This window comes from Elgaria multicarinata, chromosome 3, assembly GCF_023053635.1.
Source record: "Elgaria multicarinata webbii isolate HBS135686 ecotype San Diego chromosome 3, rElgMul1.1.pri, whole genome shotgun sequence".
In the NCBI taxonomy this organism is placed as follows: Eukaryota; Metazoa; Chordata; class Lepidosauria; order Squamata; family Anguidae; genus Elgaria; species Elgaria multicarinata.
In genome coordinates, this window is record NC_086173.1 from 77,078,890 (window position 1) to 77,091,518 (window position 12,629).

Consider the following 12,629-nt stretch of genomic DNA (forward strand, 5'->3'; position numbering starts at 1 on the left):
TTGAAGACGACAAATTAAAAACTGCACCGGGCACATCCAAGTCCTTTGGCACACCTAAACTACCTTTACATGCCAGCCCACAGCTTGGGAACCTTATTCTAGTTGAATAAGTGACTAGAAATTGGCTACAACTCCACACACTGGTAAGGCCAGGAATTGTAGCTCAGATTGGAGGAGGATGAGAAGGACCAGCAATGGTCCATGAGGTTAAAATAATGGAGAAGCAATAAATCTCATGGCTTATGCCCAGCCTTTAGGATTAGTAGCCTTGGTCATACTTCAATCACACGTATAAATCAAAAACCAAATTTATGAAGGATCCATATACGAGCCAGGTTTCATAATGAACAGAAAATAAGTAAACTGAAAATATGTACTATTTCCAGGAGATAAAAGTTCGTCCTAGAGATAATAACTAACCAAGCAGCTCTTCCAGGCACAATTCAAGGTGCTGGTTCTTTAGCATTGTTGATGTTTAGGTGCATCAACAATGTTCAATCATTGTTGATGTTTAGGTGTATAGAGTTTAGTGTATGGTATTTAAAGATGAAGGTTTTTAGCTGCTTGATTGTTTTAATGAAACCCTGATAAATCTGTTTAAGTGTTTTTAACATTGCTTTTATTGTATACTGTTCCAATTGTAAGACTTCTTGCAGTTCTGCCACTGAAAGGAGGAATACACAATGAATAAACAATTGTATAAATAATGATGTTACTCCGGCTGTTGTCCAAAGCTGCCCCTTTCCAGCATGTAACTCCTCTGCTGAGGGAACTGCACTGGCTGCCTATTGGCTACCAGGCCAGGGTTAAGGTTCTTGTACTTGTATACAAAGTCCTAAACAACTTGGGACCAGGAAACCTGAGAGAGCGCCTTCTCCCCTACCAAAATGCCCGTTCACTGAGGTCATCCAAGGGCATGGTGGTTCCACATAGACCTATTGTGCGATTGGAGTCCACCAGGGGAACAGCCTTCAGTGTGGTGACCCCCCCTCCTATGGAATTCCCTGCCTCTGGAGGTCAAGCAGGCGCCAACTTTGTATTCCTTCCGGCACCTCCTGAAAATGTTGTTCCAGGAAGCCTTCCCTTAGCAACCAGACATGGTTTATTTTGCACCTTATTTCTTTTAAAATGTACTTTTAATGTGTTTTTATTCTATTTTATTTTGTCCACCACTCTGAAATTATGAATGGGGAGCGGTATAAAAATATTGTAAATAAATGAATAGTTTCTGGGTTGTGAATGACTGCTCTAAAGATATTCTTCAATTGGCAGCTCACAGTCCCAGCAGACAGGGACAAAGGAAGGTTTAACATAGGTTGTAAAATGGGGGTTGTGTGGAAAAGCAAATACTCAGGAGTGGAGAGGAATTTATAAGGGGAGAATGTTCAAAACTACAAATGAATTCCATGGTGTAACTCAGGTTTTACTATAATGTAGCCCATCTATACATATATCCTGTGACCACTGCATGCCCTATTCACATACACAGTCTATTTCTAGTGCAGCTTCCCCTAATCTGGTACCCTCGAGATGTATTTAATCTTTGCATACCGCCCAGAGAGCTTTGGCTATGGGGCAGCATATAAGTGTAATAAATAATAATAATAATAATAATGAACTACAGCTCCCAGTTGTAGTCCAACTGCAGTGCCAGTTTTAGTCCAACTGATCTAGAGACCACTATGTTGGAAAATGCTGTTCTAATGTATTATAATGCTGTATGTTTCCATAATCCAAAGCTTTCCGACTTTTTAAAATTATTAATCTATCAACAAGGATACCAGTCTGAGAATAATGGCAATGCTTATCACCAATAAACCATTAAAAACAGCATTACATATTAAATATTTACACTAGTGGGAGTACTTCAAAGTTTATGTCAATTGCTTCAGCAGTGAACCACTAAAGAAATTTGAAGCAGTTTTGTCAGTAGCACACATACTTTGGCTATTTTTTCAATGTACTGTTTAAAAAGATCCTCTCTTTGTGAAGAGCTATCCACAGCTTTGTAGCGGGGGTCAGTCTCTACTTTGTCCTTTACTTTGCTCCAGCGAGACTGACTGTCCAAGTGGTGATTAGATAACAGTTCAAAGAAGTCCATTTTGATCTATATTTTAAACAGAAGACAAAAGGAAGAAAAAGGGGAAATTAAGAGGTAGTTTGTTTTCTGAATGCTTGCATAAGCAGACTTACCGTGATGACAAAAACTATTTAATATTTTCAAAATTAGATTTTTCATAAGGATACTAAATTTTACATTTGAGTGTGTCTAACTTACGGCCATTTTAGATGAAACTTTAGTAAATGCATTTAAACACAGTAATACCTGGTCAAAACCTTATAATTTTTGCAACTAAGAATCAAATGCCTGAATTTGCTTCCCCTCCTCCCTCCCAATCCCCTTTCCTTTTGTGTCATGTTTTTTAGATTGTAAGTCTGTGGGCAGGGACTGTCTTAAGAAATATTTTTGTAAGCCGTCTTGACAGCCTTTTTGGCTAAAGGGCGGGATAAAAGTACTATAGTAAATAAATATAAATGAATAATACAGAAGCCTTCAAAATGCAAGCTGAATAGTTCCTTAAAGGATACTGTACAGTCATTACAGTCTTAGGCCACAATATAGAAGGGATGTTTACACAAGTGCAAGAGAACGGCATCAGTGTTTGTGGTTTTCTTGGGAGGTTGGCACTCCAGCAATGCCAACCTGCTATTCCATTTAAGAAGCAGTGTACATCACACACAGTTGGTATTGCTCTTGCAAAAACTGACAGGGAACCCAGATTGCAAACTTGGGGACAGTCCACTCATTTACTGAAATGAGCCCTCTATATTTATGGTGGTGGTGGGACTATCAATGAGTAGTGTGCGATATGGAGCAATCCTTCTTTTATAAGGAATTCGGGGTCTGTTTATGCATGTGGGGGACCACTCCACTATTCAATCCCCCATCACTTGCACTGAGGGCTTGCTTTGATAACTAGTCTATAGCCCTGTCACACTTGTATAAATTGCAATTTCAAGTGCCAATTCACTGAGCTTGTGAATTAAAGAATAAACTATCAAAATGTACATGCATGCATTAAAATGGGCAAGTTAATGTACTTAAAACAGCATGGGTAGCAGGTAGTGGTGGATACTGATTATAAAAATCAGTATGAAGGTCACAGTTAAGTTTAAGGATAACGAGAAGTTGTTTGAATATGGTTATCTCAATGAAGTTCAAGCAAAAAGTATAAAACCTAAGAATATTGCCAATATAAGTAACATTTGGCAAATTGCTTACATATGTGCTTTAATGTGTGTTTGCCACAGTTCTTTAAGAAAACACAAAAGTATAACATGAATTATGGCAATGCCTCTTTTTAGGATTAACGTTGGATACAACCCAATACAGTTCAGTCTACACTGACATTTTTCAGAAAACAATTCCCTCTCCATGTGAACAAAAGGAGCAAAAACATAATGGTTCTTCTCCCCACTCTGGTTATTTCCTCACTGGCATCCCTTGGAATTTATAGGATTTTCTCCAATTTATATATGACAGAGTTGGAACTACAGAACATCTGGCCAGTTCACACATCCTGCCACTGCATGGTTGAATGCTTGCAACACTCTGACATAGGCACAGCTTCACATTATAACTGGTCTGTGTGATTCAACCTTTCATGTGGTTGCACCAATTTCAACTACACCAGTGCAAAATCACTTTTTTTGAAAGGGTTATGATTGGGAGAGCACAACTGCTGCAATCACACAGGGAGGTGCTTCACACAAACATATGCAAAGGTGTGCTCACACATAACAAAGCCTCTGCACCCATGGGAAAAAGCCTTTCACCGAGTCCAGTCATTTTATCCTGCTGAATGGCCAAGACCTGCCCATGGGGCTAAGTATATAGCCTTCAGAACATTCCCAAGTTCTTTTGAGGCCAGGTGGAGAGATTACGTTACTTTGGCTGTAAAATAGTTATTATTCAGTTGTGAGGCTGACCAGAACTTACATTTTTAACATCCTCCCCATAACCCCACATCATAGATGCAGAGGGTGCCACTAAACCCCCCAAACCTCAATGCTTTATAAGAACCCAAATCCCATTGAATTAAGTATGCTTAATACTGCAGCCAATTAAAACTTAGGTTCTAGCTCACTTCAAGTATTGACAGTAATTATTACATATAAAATGAAGTATATTTTTAATAATCTGTAGATTTCTCTCAACTTTAACATTTAGTTCTTGGCACAGTATTTAGACACAGAACATCAATGCATGTTTTGAAGCCCAAAGGCAAATAATATAAGAAAAGTGTCTGTCACTGTTGTGTACTGCAGTTTTCTCAACTCCCCGTCAATTTTAGTGGTATGCTCTACCACAGAAGTGTTTAAGAAGATGCACAGTAACCTTATAACTAATTTTTAAAAATACTGCCCTGGATCCAGAGATAACTTGCACTTCTGTTTGCGCAAGGCACCTCCAATTTCTTTATCGTGCTGCAGCCTCCAAGCCCCATCACATGGCGCTCCAGAAGGTCCCTCAACTCCCAGGAGTAGCTTTGGGAGGGGGCACAGGGGGATACAGCGGGAAGGAGGACTCATTGTGCAAGCAGAGTTCTGCTCATTATCTCTGGAGCCAACCCAATATCTGTCATTTCAAAGATGAACTTCAACATCATATGCAAATATTATCAAAATAAAGCTTTCTCAGCCAGTTGTAAGATGATTATACTCAAGAAAGCAAAAAAACCAAGGTGTTTCTGTAGAAATCTTTAAAGTAAGGGTACTTGAACAGGCACGCAAAATGGATTAATCCTTCTTTTCTATTATCATTTAATAATGTCCAGTAAGCTTTATTTGCCAATTTTCAAGTCAAAATGTAGGTAGAGTTCATTTAGAAGAACTCAGAACATTACAACTGAAAAGTAGCTGAGAAAACAATCCCATCTGACATCCATACAGCATGCATCTAGGTCTCTATTGAAACTAGCAGCTGTCATTCTCATTCTAACTTGAAAGCCAGCATGGTCCCACCACCTACTGCTATTTTTTTGTGCCAAAAAGAGAACAGACAATATTTCAGCTAAGGGCGACCCTACTACCATCTTGTCTAATAAAGTTAGTAAATCAATTCTGCTAACTAATTTTGATATAAATCTAAGTTTTAGGAAACATGTGAGATTTCTGGCTTCGTACAAGTTGTAAGAATACCTTATTTTACTGTTCACCCTTTAAGGAAAAGCAAAGTAGAAAATGAAAAGCACAAACACTTAAAGCTAAGAACAAAGATACTAATCCATAAGCACAACAACACAGCAGAAAGAGTTAGTGGATATCTCTTGACTCTGTCTTTTTTTAAAAAAAACTAACTTCTGGGGTGGGGTACTGTTGAACTGCTCAGGGAGGTTAACAGCCTGGCAATATTCAACTTTGCCAGACTTTTCTATAAGCAATGATATATTTGCATTCCTGAAAGATTCCTCTCCTGCTCCCCAAAAGGTGCAGCTAAACAACAGGCACTTTAACTTGAACATCTTACATCTCTTGGTTCAGCATAAAATCTGGTCACATCTCTAGTCTTAAAGGACCTTGACTATTTTCTCTCTTTAGACTCACTAAATCAGAACATAAAAAAGAGTCATGCTGGATTAGGCCAAGGGTCCATCTAGTCCAGCATTTGGTTCACACAGTGGCTAACCAGCTGCCAATGAGAAACCCAAAAGCAGGACATGATCGGTACAGCACCCGTCAGCCCATGCTCCTCAGCAACTGGTGAACATAGGCTATCAGGACTAGCAGTCATTGATCGCCTTCTCCTCCAGGAATTTATCTAACCCCCTTTTAAAGCCACCCAACTGGAGACCATCACTACAGCTTGTGGTAGAGAATTCCCTTTATTATCATTCTCCATCGTATTTGGAAAATGACAATAAAGAATTAATCAAAGTGTGATATTTCAAATCCTTACTTTAAAGGCTCATAAGAAGATAATCTAATTCTTGTTTTAAACTTCTTTTCTGAAAAACTGGCTGAGGAAGCTTCAAAACACTTTAGGTACATGTTAACCTTTAGCTCTTTTATGGAAACACAACAAAAGCAAATAAGGCTGAAACTATTTTGTGTGTATTTAGGAGTATTTTTCTCCTTTTTGCAGTTTACACATTGTTGGCACAACTCTCATCACTTCACAAGGAAAAAAACTGAAAAAATGTAAAGTACCGGAACTGCGGGAGGCTAAAGTCACCACACAGAGATACCAATTCTTTCCTCACTAGGGAATCCCATAATACTTTGCGTGTCAGTGATTGACAGCTGTCAGACTGAACTGATTGACAGGCCGCACAGCACAAAACTGTAAAATCTATCCACTTGTTATAAAACAGAATACATAAAATGGTTACAAGAGGCTTTGGGAGAAAAGAAATAATTAGTTTCAAATGCAAAAATAAATACAATATTTAACACAAAATCTTGTTTCATGTAGCTCATGCAATATTAAAGAATTTACTTATGAATTATTCACTTTGATTATGGCTAAGATGCTACAATAATGTTTAAACCATGACTTACATATTAGAACAAATAGCAGTTTAGGATGAACTTTGAGATTACATATACTCTAGAAAGCTAATCATTCTGGTGTAGCATAGTGTCTAAAAGTGCAATCTTATATATATATGCTCAGAAATAAGATGCATTAAGTTCAATGAGTGTTACCGTCAGATAAGTGGGTACAGCAGCCGAAAAGACTGAGATGCATCAGAAAGTTCCCAGTTTGAATCTCACTTCTGCTATGAAATCAGCAGAGGCCTTAAGCAAGCACTTTTTCTTATATTCAGTTCCTTATCTGCTACAATATGCGGTTAACAGTACTGACCTACTGTATAGCATTGTTGTATTAAAGCATTGCAGTGAGATAGTACATATGAAGTGTTTTCATGAGAAAAAATGAAGTGTTTTTTGGGGGTGTGTGTTTTACTTTTGTAAGTATTTATAGCAAGTTTGCATTTCAATTGTGAAGGTTTTTCTTTCCTATATGACAAAGGCGCTTTTGTATGAAATATGACATGGCTCTATCTACTGTCATTTATTATTGAAAGGAAAGTGTCTTTGCTTCACTTATAGGGTATGTTAAGAAATAGTAATACCAGAAATGATTAGGTTTCAGAGGTATGCCTTTCCCTACATTCACACAGCACACAAGGATGCTGAAGAAAGCTGCTATTTTGACGCTAAAACCGTTGAAGACATTTCGTAGCTTCTGCCTTCCCCAGTGATGTGCACTTTGTCTCTTGTACTGACAGTGCAGACAAATGACATTTGAAAATCATTAATCTTTAATAGGCGACCTTTAATTCTGATAAGTAGTCATAACTAAAATACATTTACTGGCAGATTAAAAAAAACCACTGAAGTGTTAGCATTTAGAGGTAAAGCAACTATTTGAAATTTGTCCACAAAGAGTTCTCAAATCTTACTCACATCAGCGACAGAATGGGTATGTAAAGGTCTGTTTGGAGTTTTCCAGCCAGACACTTCTTTTTTCGAACTCTAGGATTTTAAAACTTAGATATTAATTTAAAGAAAATAATTGTATGGTACATTTTCATTCAGCATAGTCATTCTGAGTTTAGAGAAAAATTTGAGAGATCAAACACACCCCAAACAAACGTGATATATCAGGAAATAATTCAACAAGGAAAAAGTGAAGGCAGGGAAATGCAATTTCGAGGGTGGCGTGGGAACCTGAAAGATTTTCATGGGCCCTCTTCCCACCCCTCTCATTCATACTACTTTCACACGCTTGATATGAAAAAATCACCTTCTCTCCTCTGGTCTTCGAATCTTCTTTTTCCTTCTTTCGTGCTGCTGTGATAAACTCATTAAACAAGGCCTCTCGATCTTTCATTTTTTCAATTGCTTTGAAACGCGAGTCTTTAGCATGCTTGGCTGCAAATTCACTAAAAGTAGTTCTGTAACAAAACGGCAAGTGTACTGATTTGGCAGAGCTTTCTTAAGATGGAAAATGCATTCAAAAGCAAAACCGTGTTTTGGGTCTTTTGAAATATAGGCACCAAACACCAACACACCAGTATCCTCACCACAGATGCAGGTCCGAGAAGCAAAGTTTATATATTTTTTTCTTAAAAGTTGCTTTGTATTGTATTTTTAAGAAATATATATTACTGAATGCAGTTCTTCCAAGGTAGCATATCTCTTGTAAAATGAGCTCCATTACCTCCCTGCCCTGATAATTCATGGTTATGCAATAAAAAGCTAAAATTTCCTCATCTGCCAACCAGCTCTACAGGAGTGAAATTAACGTAACATAAATATCCAGTTTTTTTTAAGACTAGGAGATGAATGTCTTCAGGGCTTACTACTCTTTCTTCCTGCAGTATTTATCTCCTTACAATACTCTCACCTCCAGGGCCAGATTCCAAATCTCAGATGTGCAGTAGATATAGTACTGCCACTTACCTCGAAAAAACCCCCACTACTGTGCTTTTTCCAAGATCTGATGCTAATCTGGCCCCAAGATTACGTGAGACATTATAATCCTACGAATGTTTTCATCACAGCATGGAAATAATTAGACTTGGGAAATCCCGCCTACTGTTGCTGTAGGGTAAATTAACACAAGAGAAGAATTTGGTAGCTTATTCAATTGTTTGGAAGTGAATGTAAACCTAGACTAAAGAAAGTGAGCTGCAAAAGCATAGCTGGACATAAATTCTTGAGCACACAAAGCACAGAGATGATTTCCAAGGAGTGCAAACATCCAAAATGGCATCATTACCTTGGACAAAAAAAAAGTGGAGTTAGATGACGAAGTTAACAAGACATGCAAGTCCTTTGGAGATTGCCTTCCTTACTCATTGTCGAATAAAGCCAAACAAAATGTATAACAGATAGAAATAATGGCTAGTATCCAGACAACCCATGGAATTCTGCCCACAGGAGTGTGCTATTGGAGAAAGGTGTTATTGATGACACCCGCCTCCTTCCTCCAGTGGGAGCCTCTGCTGGATCTCAGTACCTTCCATGAAGGGAAAGAGCCTTTCTGTTCACAGAAGGGCATGTTTGGATCAAATCCTATGACTCCCATGTTCTTTGGGATGCAAAAAGCAATTAGAAATGGTTGAGGCTAAATATACACTAACAGCAATTATTTTTAAGCTCAGTACTACATTCACTCCAAATATTAATAGACCTTTATTGAGTGAGGAAACTACAGAACAGCCCACAGTATAAACCTATGTGTGTTTATCCAGAATTAAGCCCTAAGGTGTTCAGCAGGGCTTATTCCCTATTAAGTGTGTTTAAGATTGCAGCCCTAGCTGGTTATAAACATCAAAGTAATCCCAGCAAAGTACTATAACATTTGAAAACAAGTTTGCCCTTCCTGTATATTTCACTGCATTTTATGGAAACAAAATGATTGAACTAAAGCCAATCAACAGTTAATGCAAAATAAATCCTACCTGCTTTAGGCAAAAAGGACAATCATAAGTCTTTAAAAAGGGAAATAACTACACATTGTTAAAACACGTATTAGCAGTGTCTTGCTTACAAGGTGTTTGAACTGTGAAAACCCACTTGGCCATTTATAATAAAAGGTTGCAGTCCAGGAGCTAAGCATAGAATCCACAGGGGCTTTCCTACAATTGACAATGGAATGGGTTATGGATCCCTGCCTTTTATAGCTGTGTCCCACTTGAATATACTGTTTGCTGAAGTGGGGCAAAGATCTTTTAAAAAGATGCACTACAGACCATACCATGATTGAGAGCGATATACTTCATATTCACATAATGCTGAAAAAGCACAAGTTATATTGGATATTTCGTATGTTAGTGTTTTCAACAGCTAGTCAGAATTGGAAAGCTACACATTGGCGGACATGGCTTGTGAATGTTTATGGCTAATAAATTTATCTTTCACACCATGTGAAATGTTTGTGACTGCTTCATATCCTGAAATAGCTAGTAAGTATTAGAATCTCAGTTAAAATGACAATAAACTTGCAGAGAAGAGTGCTGACAACTTCAAACAAAACAAAGGCTTTGAAAGGAACCCAGAACATATAAATGTTGTGGAGAAGAAAGAAGTTTAAACATAAAAAGGGGGAAATATTCTTACCTGGGATTAATCTTTGCTTCTTCCATCATTTTCTTAAAATCTTCCTTGGCCTGCATTATCTTATTTTTCTTTTCTTTACGCTCTTCTTCTGCCCTGGTTTTCACATATTGGTCAAATACCTATAGAAATACCAGATAGTATATCATGTGGAACATTATCATCTGTTAAGTGGAGAGAACCCAGGAGAGCAAAGCAAAGATTAGGATGCACCTATTTGCAGTAATGTAGATAAGATACCAATGAACAGAAAAACGGAGGGTATTGCTTCACTATTATTATTTATTACGTATATAGTGCCATTGATGAACCTGGTGGTTTGCAAAGAACAGGTATGAGAGGTCCCTACTCTAAGGAAATCGCAAACTAAACAGACACAGGGAAACAACAGAGGAATGGGGGATTGAGACATGAGTAAGTAGAGAAGAATATATGATTGCTTCAATTACTTGTGCTCTTGCTTAGGCAATATAAGGACTAGGAGAATGATCCAAAGACACACACACACACACACACACACACACACACACACTTCAACAGGGTTCCCCAACCCTCTAAAGCACTTTCAGGGAAATGGAGGGGCTATGAAGAAGGGAAGTCCACTTCCACCAGCCCTGTTGCATGTGTCTGAACCCAGTAGTATATTCTCTCATAGAATTTACTACTATGAACAAAGTTGGGACAAAGTCTATCTTGAGAAACGTGGCATGACAAAGGGGAGTTTCGGCATGACAAAGGGGAGATTCTGCAGTTCAAGACAGTCAAAAAAAGGTACTGATTCTCAGAAAGAAAAAAGGTACTGCTGCATTTCTATCAATGATAAAAGGTGTAATTCTTGCATAGGATCAGCTTCTCCTGCCAAGTACCAGTAAACAAAGGACTGGCTCTTTCTTTTTTCACGCTACATATTGACTGAAATCCTAATTTAAGGAAATATACTATCCACAACATTTGATAATGAGTGGTTTAGCTAAATGAAGTTCCATCTAACATGGGGATATAAGCACATAACTCAGCATGGGAGACAAGCAAGTGATCCCCTTTGTTCAATACTGGTGGTTTCACTAATGCCGCTTGAAAAAGTTCAGTGCAAAAAGTCTCAAACATTTCCAAAAAGACCTCAAAATTCAGCTTCTATTGACTGATTTTTAAAATTTATTTTATCTAATAAAGTAAGAGTTTTTACATATAGGCATTTATTTTACCTGTTTTCTTTCTTTAGGATTAAGAAGCAGGTATCGGGGATCAAAAACTATCTTGTGTAGCTCCTTCTCCCAAGTAGAAAAAGCAGAAACCTAAGAAAGAAAAAGAAAGAAAGGTGAAGGGGGAAAAGTGCTGATTTTCCTGGCAATTAAATTCATGCAAAGACATGCAAGTTGTGCAATTCTGCTTGAAACCTACAGGACATCTGTTAGAAAGGAGCCATAACTGAAAACCTTACAGTGGTTTCATCACTAATAGATGATGAGCTGCAGGAGGTCAGCATGGCAAATTTCCACACTAATTGGCTCTGAAAACGTCTACATAATTACACAGAACTAACACACACCTAATTACTCATTAAAATAACCACTACTGTGTGACATTTAAAAATTGCTACATCAAAAGAAAGCCTTGAAGTTTGCTATTCTGATTTCCTATGCCTTCATAGCTCTTTTTCTAAATGATCCAATATCTCCCCCACCCCCGGTTCAATAAACTGGAAGGTTTTGCACAGGATTCGACTCTGGGGCACTTAAAGGGAAAAAAAAAGGCTGAAAGTTTAACAAGACAGACCTGTGACATATGGAAATCGCATTGGAAAATAAAGAATTTTCCTTATCTGCGAATTCTCCTTCTGTTTGCCAGACAGTGGCCCAAACATTGGGATGCTCTCTGTTCCATCCCATAGGAACAGGACAGTTTCTGCCACTTCCTCCTAGTTCTGCCTCTCAGACTGGTCTTTTTCAATTAAAAAAGATCCTGCCTCCTACTAGGTGAAGCAAAGAGCATCCCAATGTCTGGACCACTGGACCACCAAGTACAGTCAACCACAAGGATGGACCACTCGATAATAACAAGTAGAGTTGTTCATTGGAAAGGAGAAATCTACCATTCCTAATTCCATCACCACTCCTTGCCTCTGACATCACACATCAGGGTTCCGGTTATAGAGAAGATGGCTGCCCCAAAACTCCACTGTCCTGAACTGTTCCTGGTAGACAACCCTTATTTGTTTCATTTCACATGAAGAACATATGCCAAGGAAGTCCAATGAGATCTATCTCCAGAAAATACACAAAAGGAGTACGTGAGGTTTTCAAATGTGAAGATACAGTGGGAATTACAAGGCTTAGAATGGGAGTTAAAACTGAAAGGTGTGGGCTGCTGAGCAGATTAAGCTATAATCTCCCTACAAATGATTGTGCACAATGATCACACAATGGCCCTATGTAAATGTAATGCTGCTAAATTGTGAATTAATTAACCCATGATTTGACACAGAACGTGCCAACATC

The 12,629-nt window shown here is 38.2% G+C and overlaps 2 protein-coding genes across 16 annotated transcripts in view; one reads left to right on the plus strand and one right to left on the minus strand.

The window, feature by feature from the left end:
• LARS1 (leucyl-tRNA synthetase 1) overlaps window positions 1–12,629 on the plus strand; it is a 379,820-nt gene that overhangs the window by 127,517 nt on the left and 239,674 nt on the right. The gene's annotated exons all lie outside the window — the stretch shown is intronic.
• The window catches only part of TCERG1 (transcription elongation regulator 1), a 47,197-nt gene that overhangs the window by 6,892 nt on the left and 27,676 nt on the right, over window positions 1–12,629 (minus strand). For 11 of the 15 annotated variants that reach the window (XM_063120634.1, XM_063120633.1, XM_063120632.1 and 8 more), the window contains 5 exons: window positions 11,337–11,426; window positions 10,135–10,253; window positions 7,814–7,964; window positions 7,474–7,542; window positions 1,943–2,107 (listed from right to left, as the gene is read on the minus strand). In XM_063120634.1, the coding sequence (XP_062976704.1) occupies window positions 1,943–2,107; window positions 7,474–7,542; window positions 7,814–7,964; window positions 10,135–10,253; window positions 11,337–11,426 (594 nt within the window). Of the gene's footprint in view, window positions 1–1,942; window positions 2,108–6,210; window positions 6,360–7,473; window positions 7,543–7,813; window positions 7,965–10,134; window positions 10,254–11,336; window positions 11,427–12,629 lie in introns of those variants that run through there. The other 4 variants (XM_063120640.1, XM_063120635.1, XM_063120647.1 and 1 more) reach the window with 2 other exon arrangements.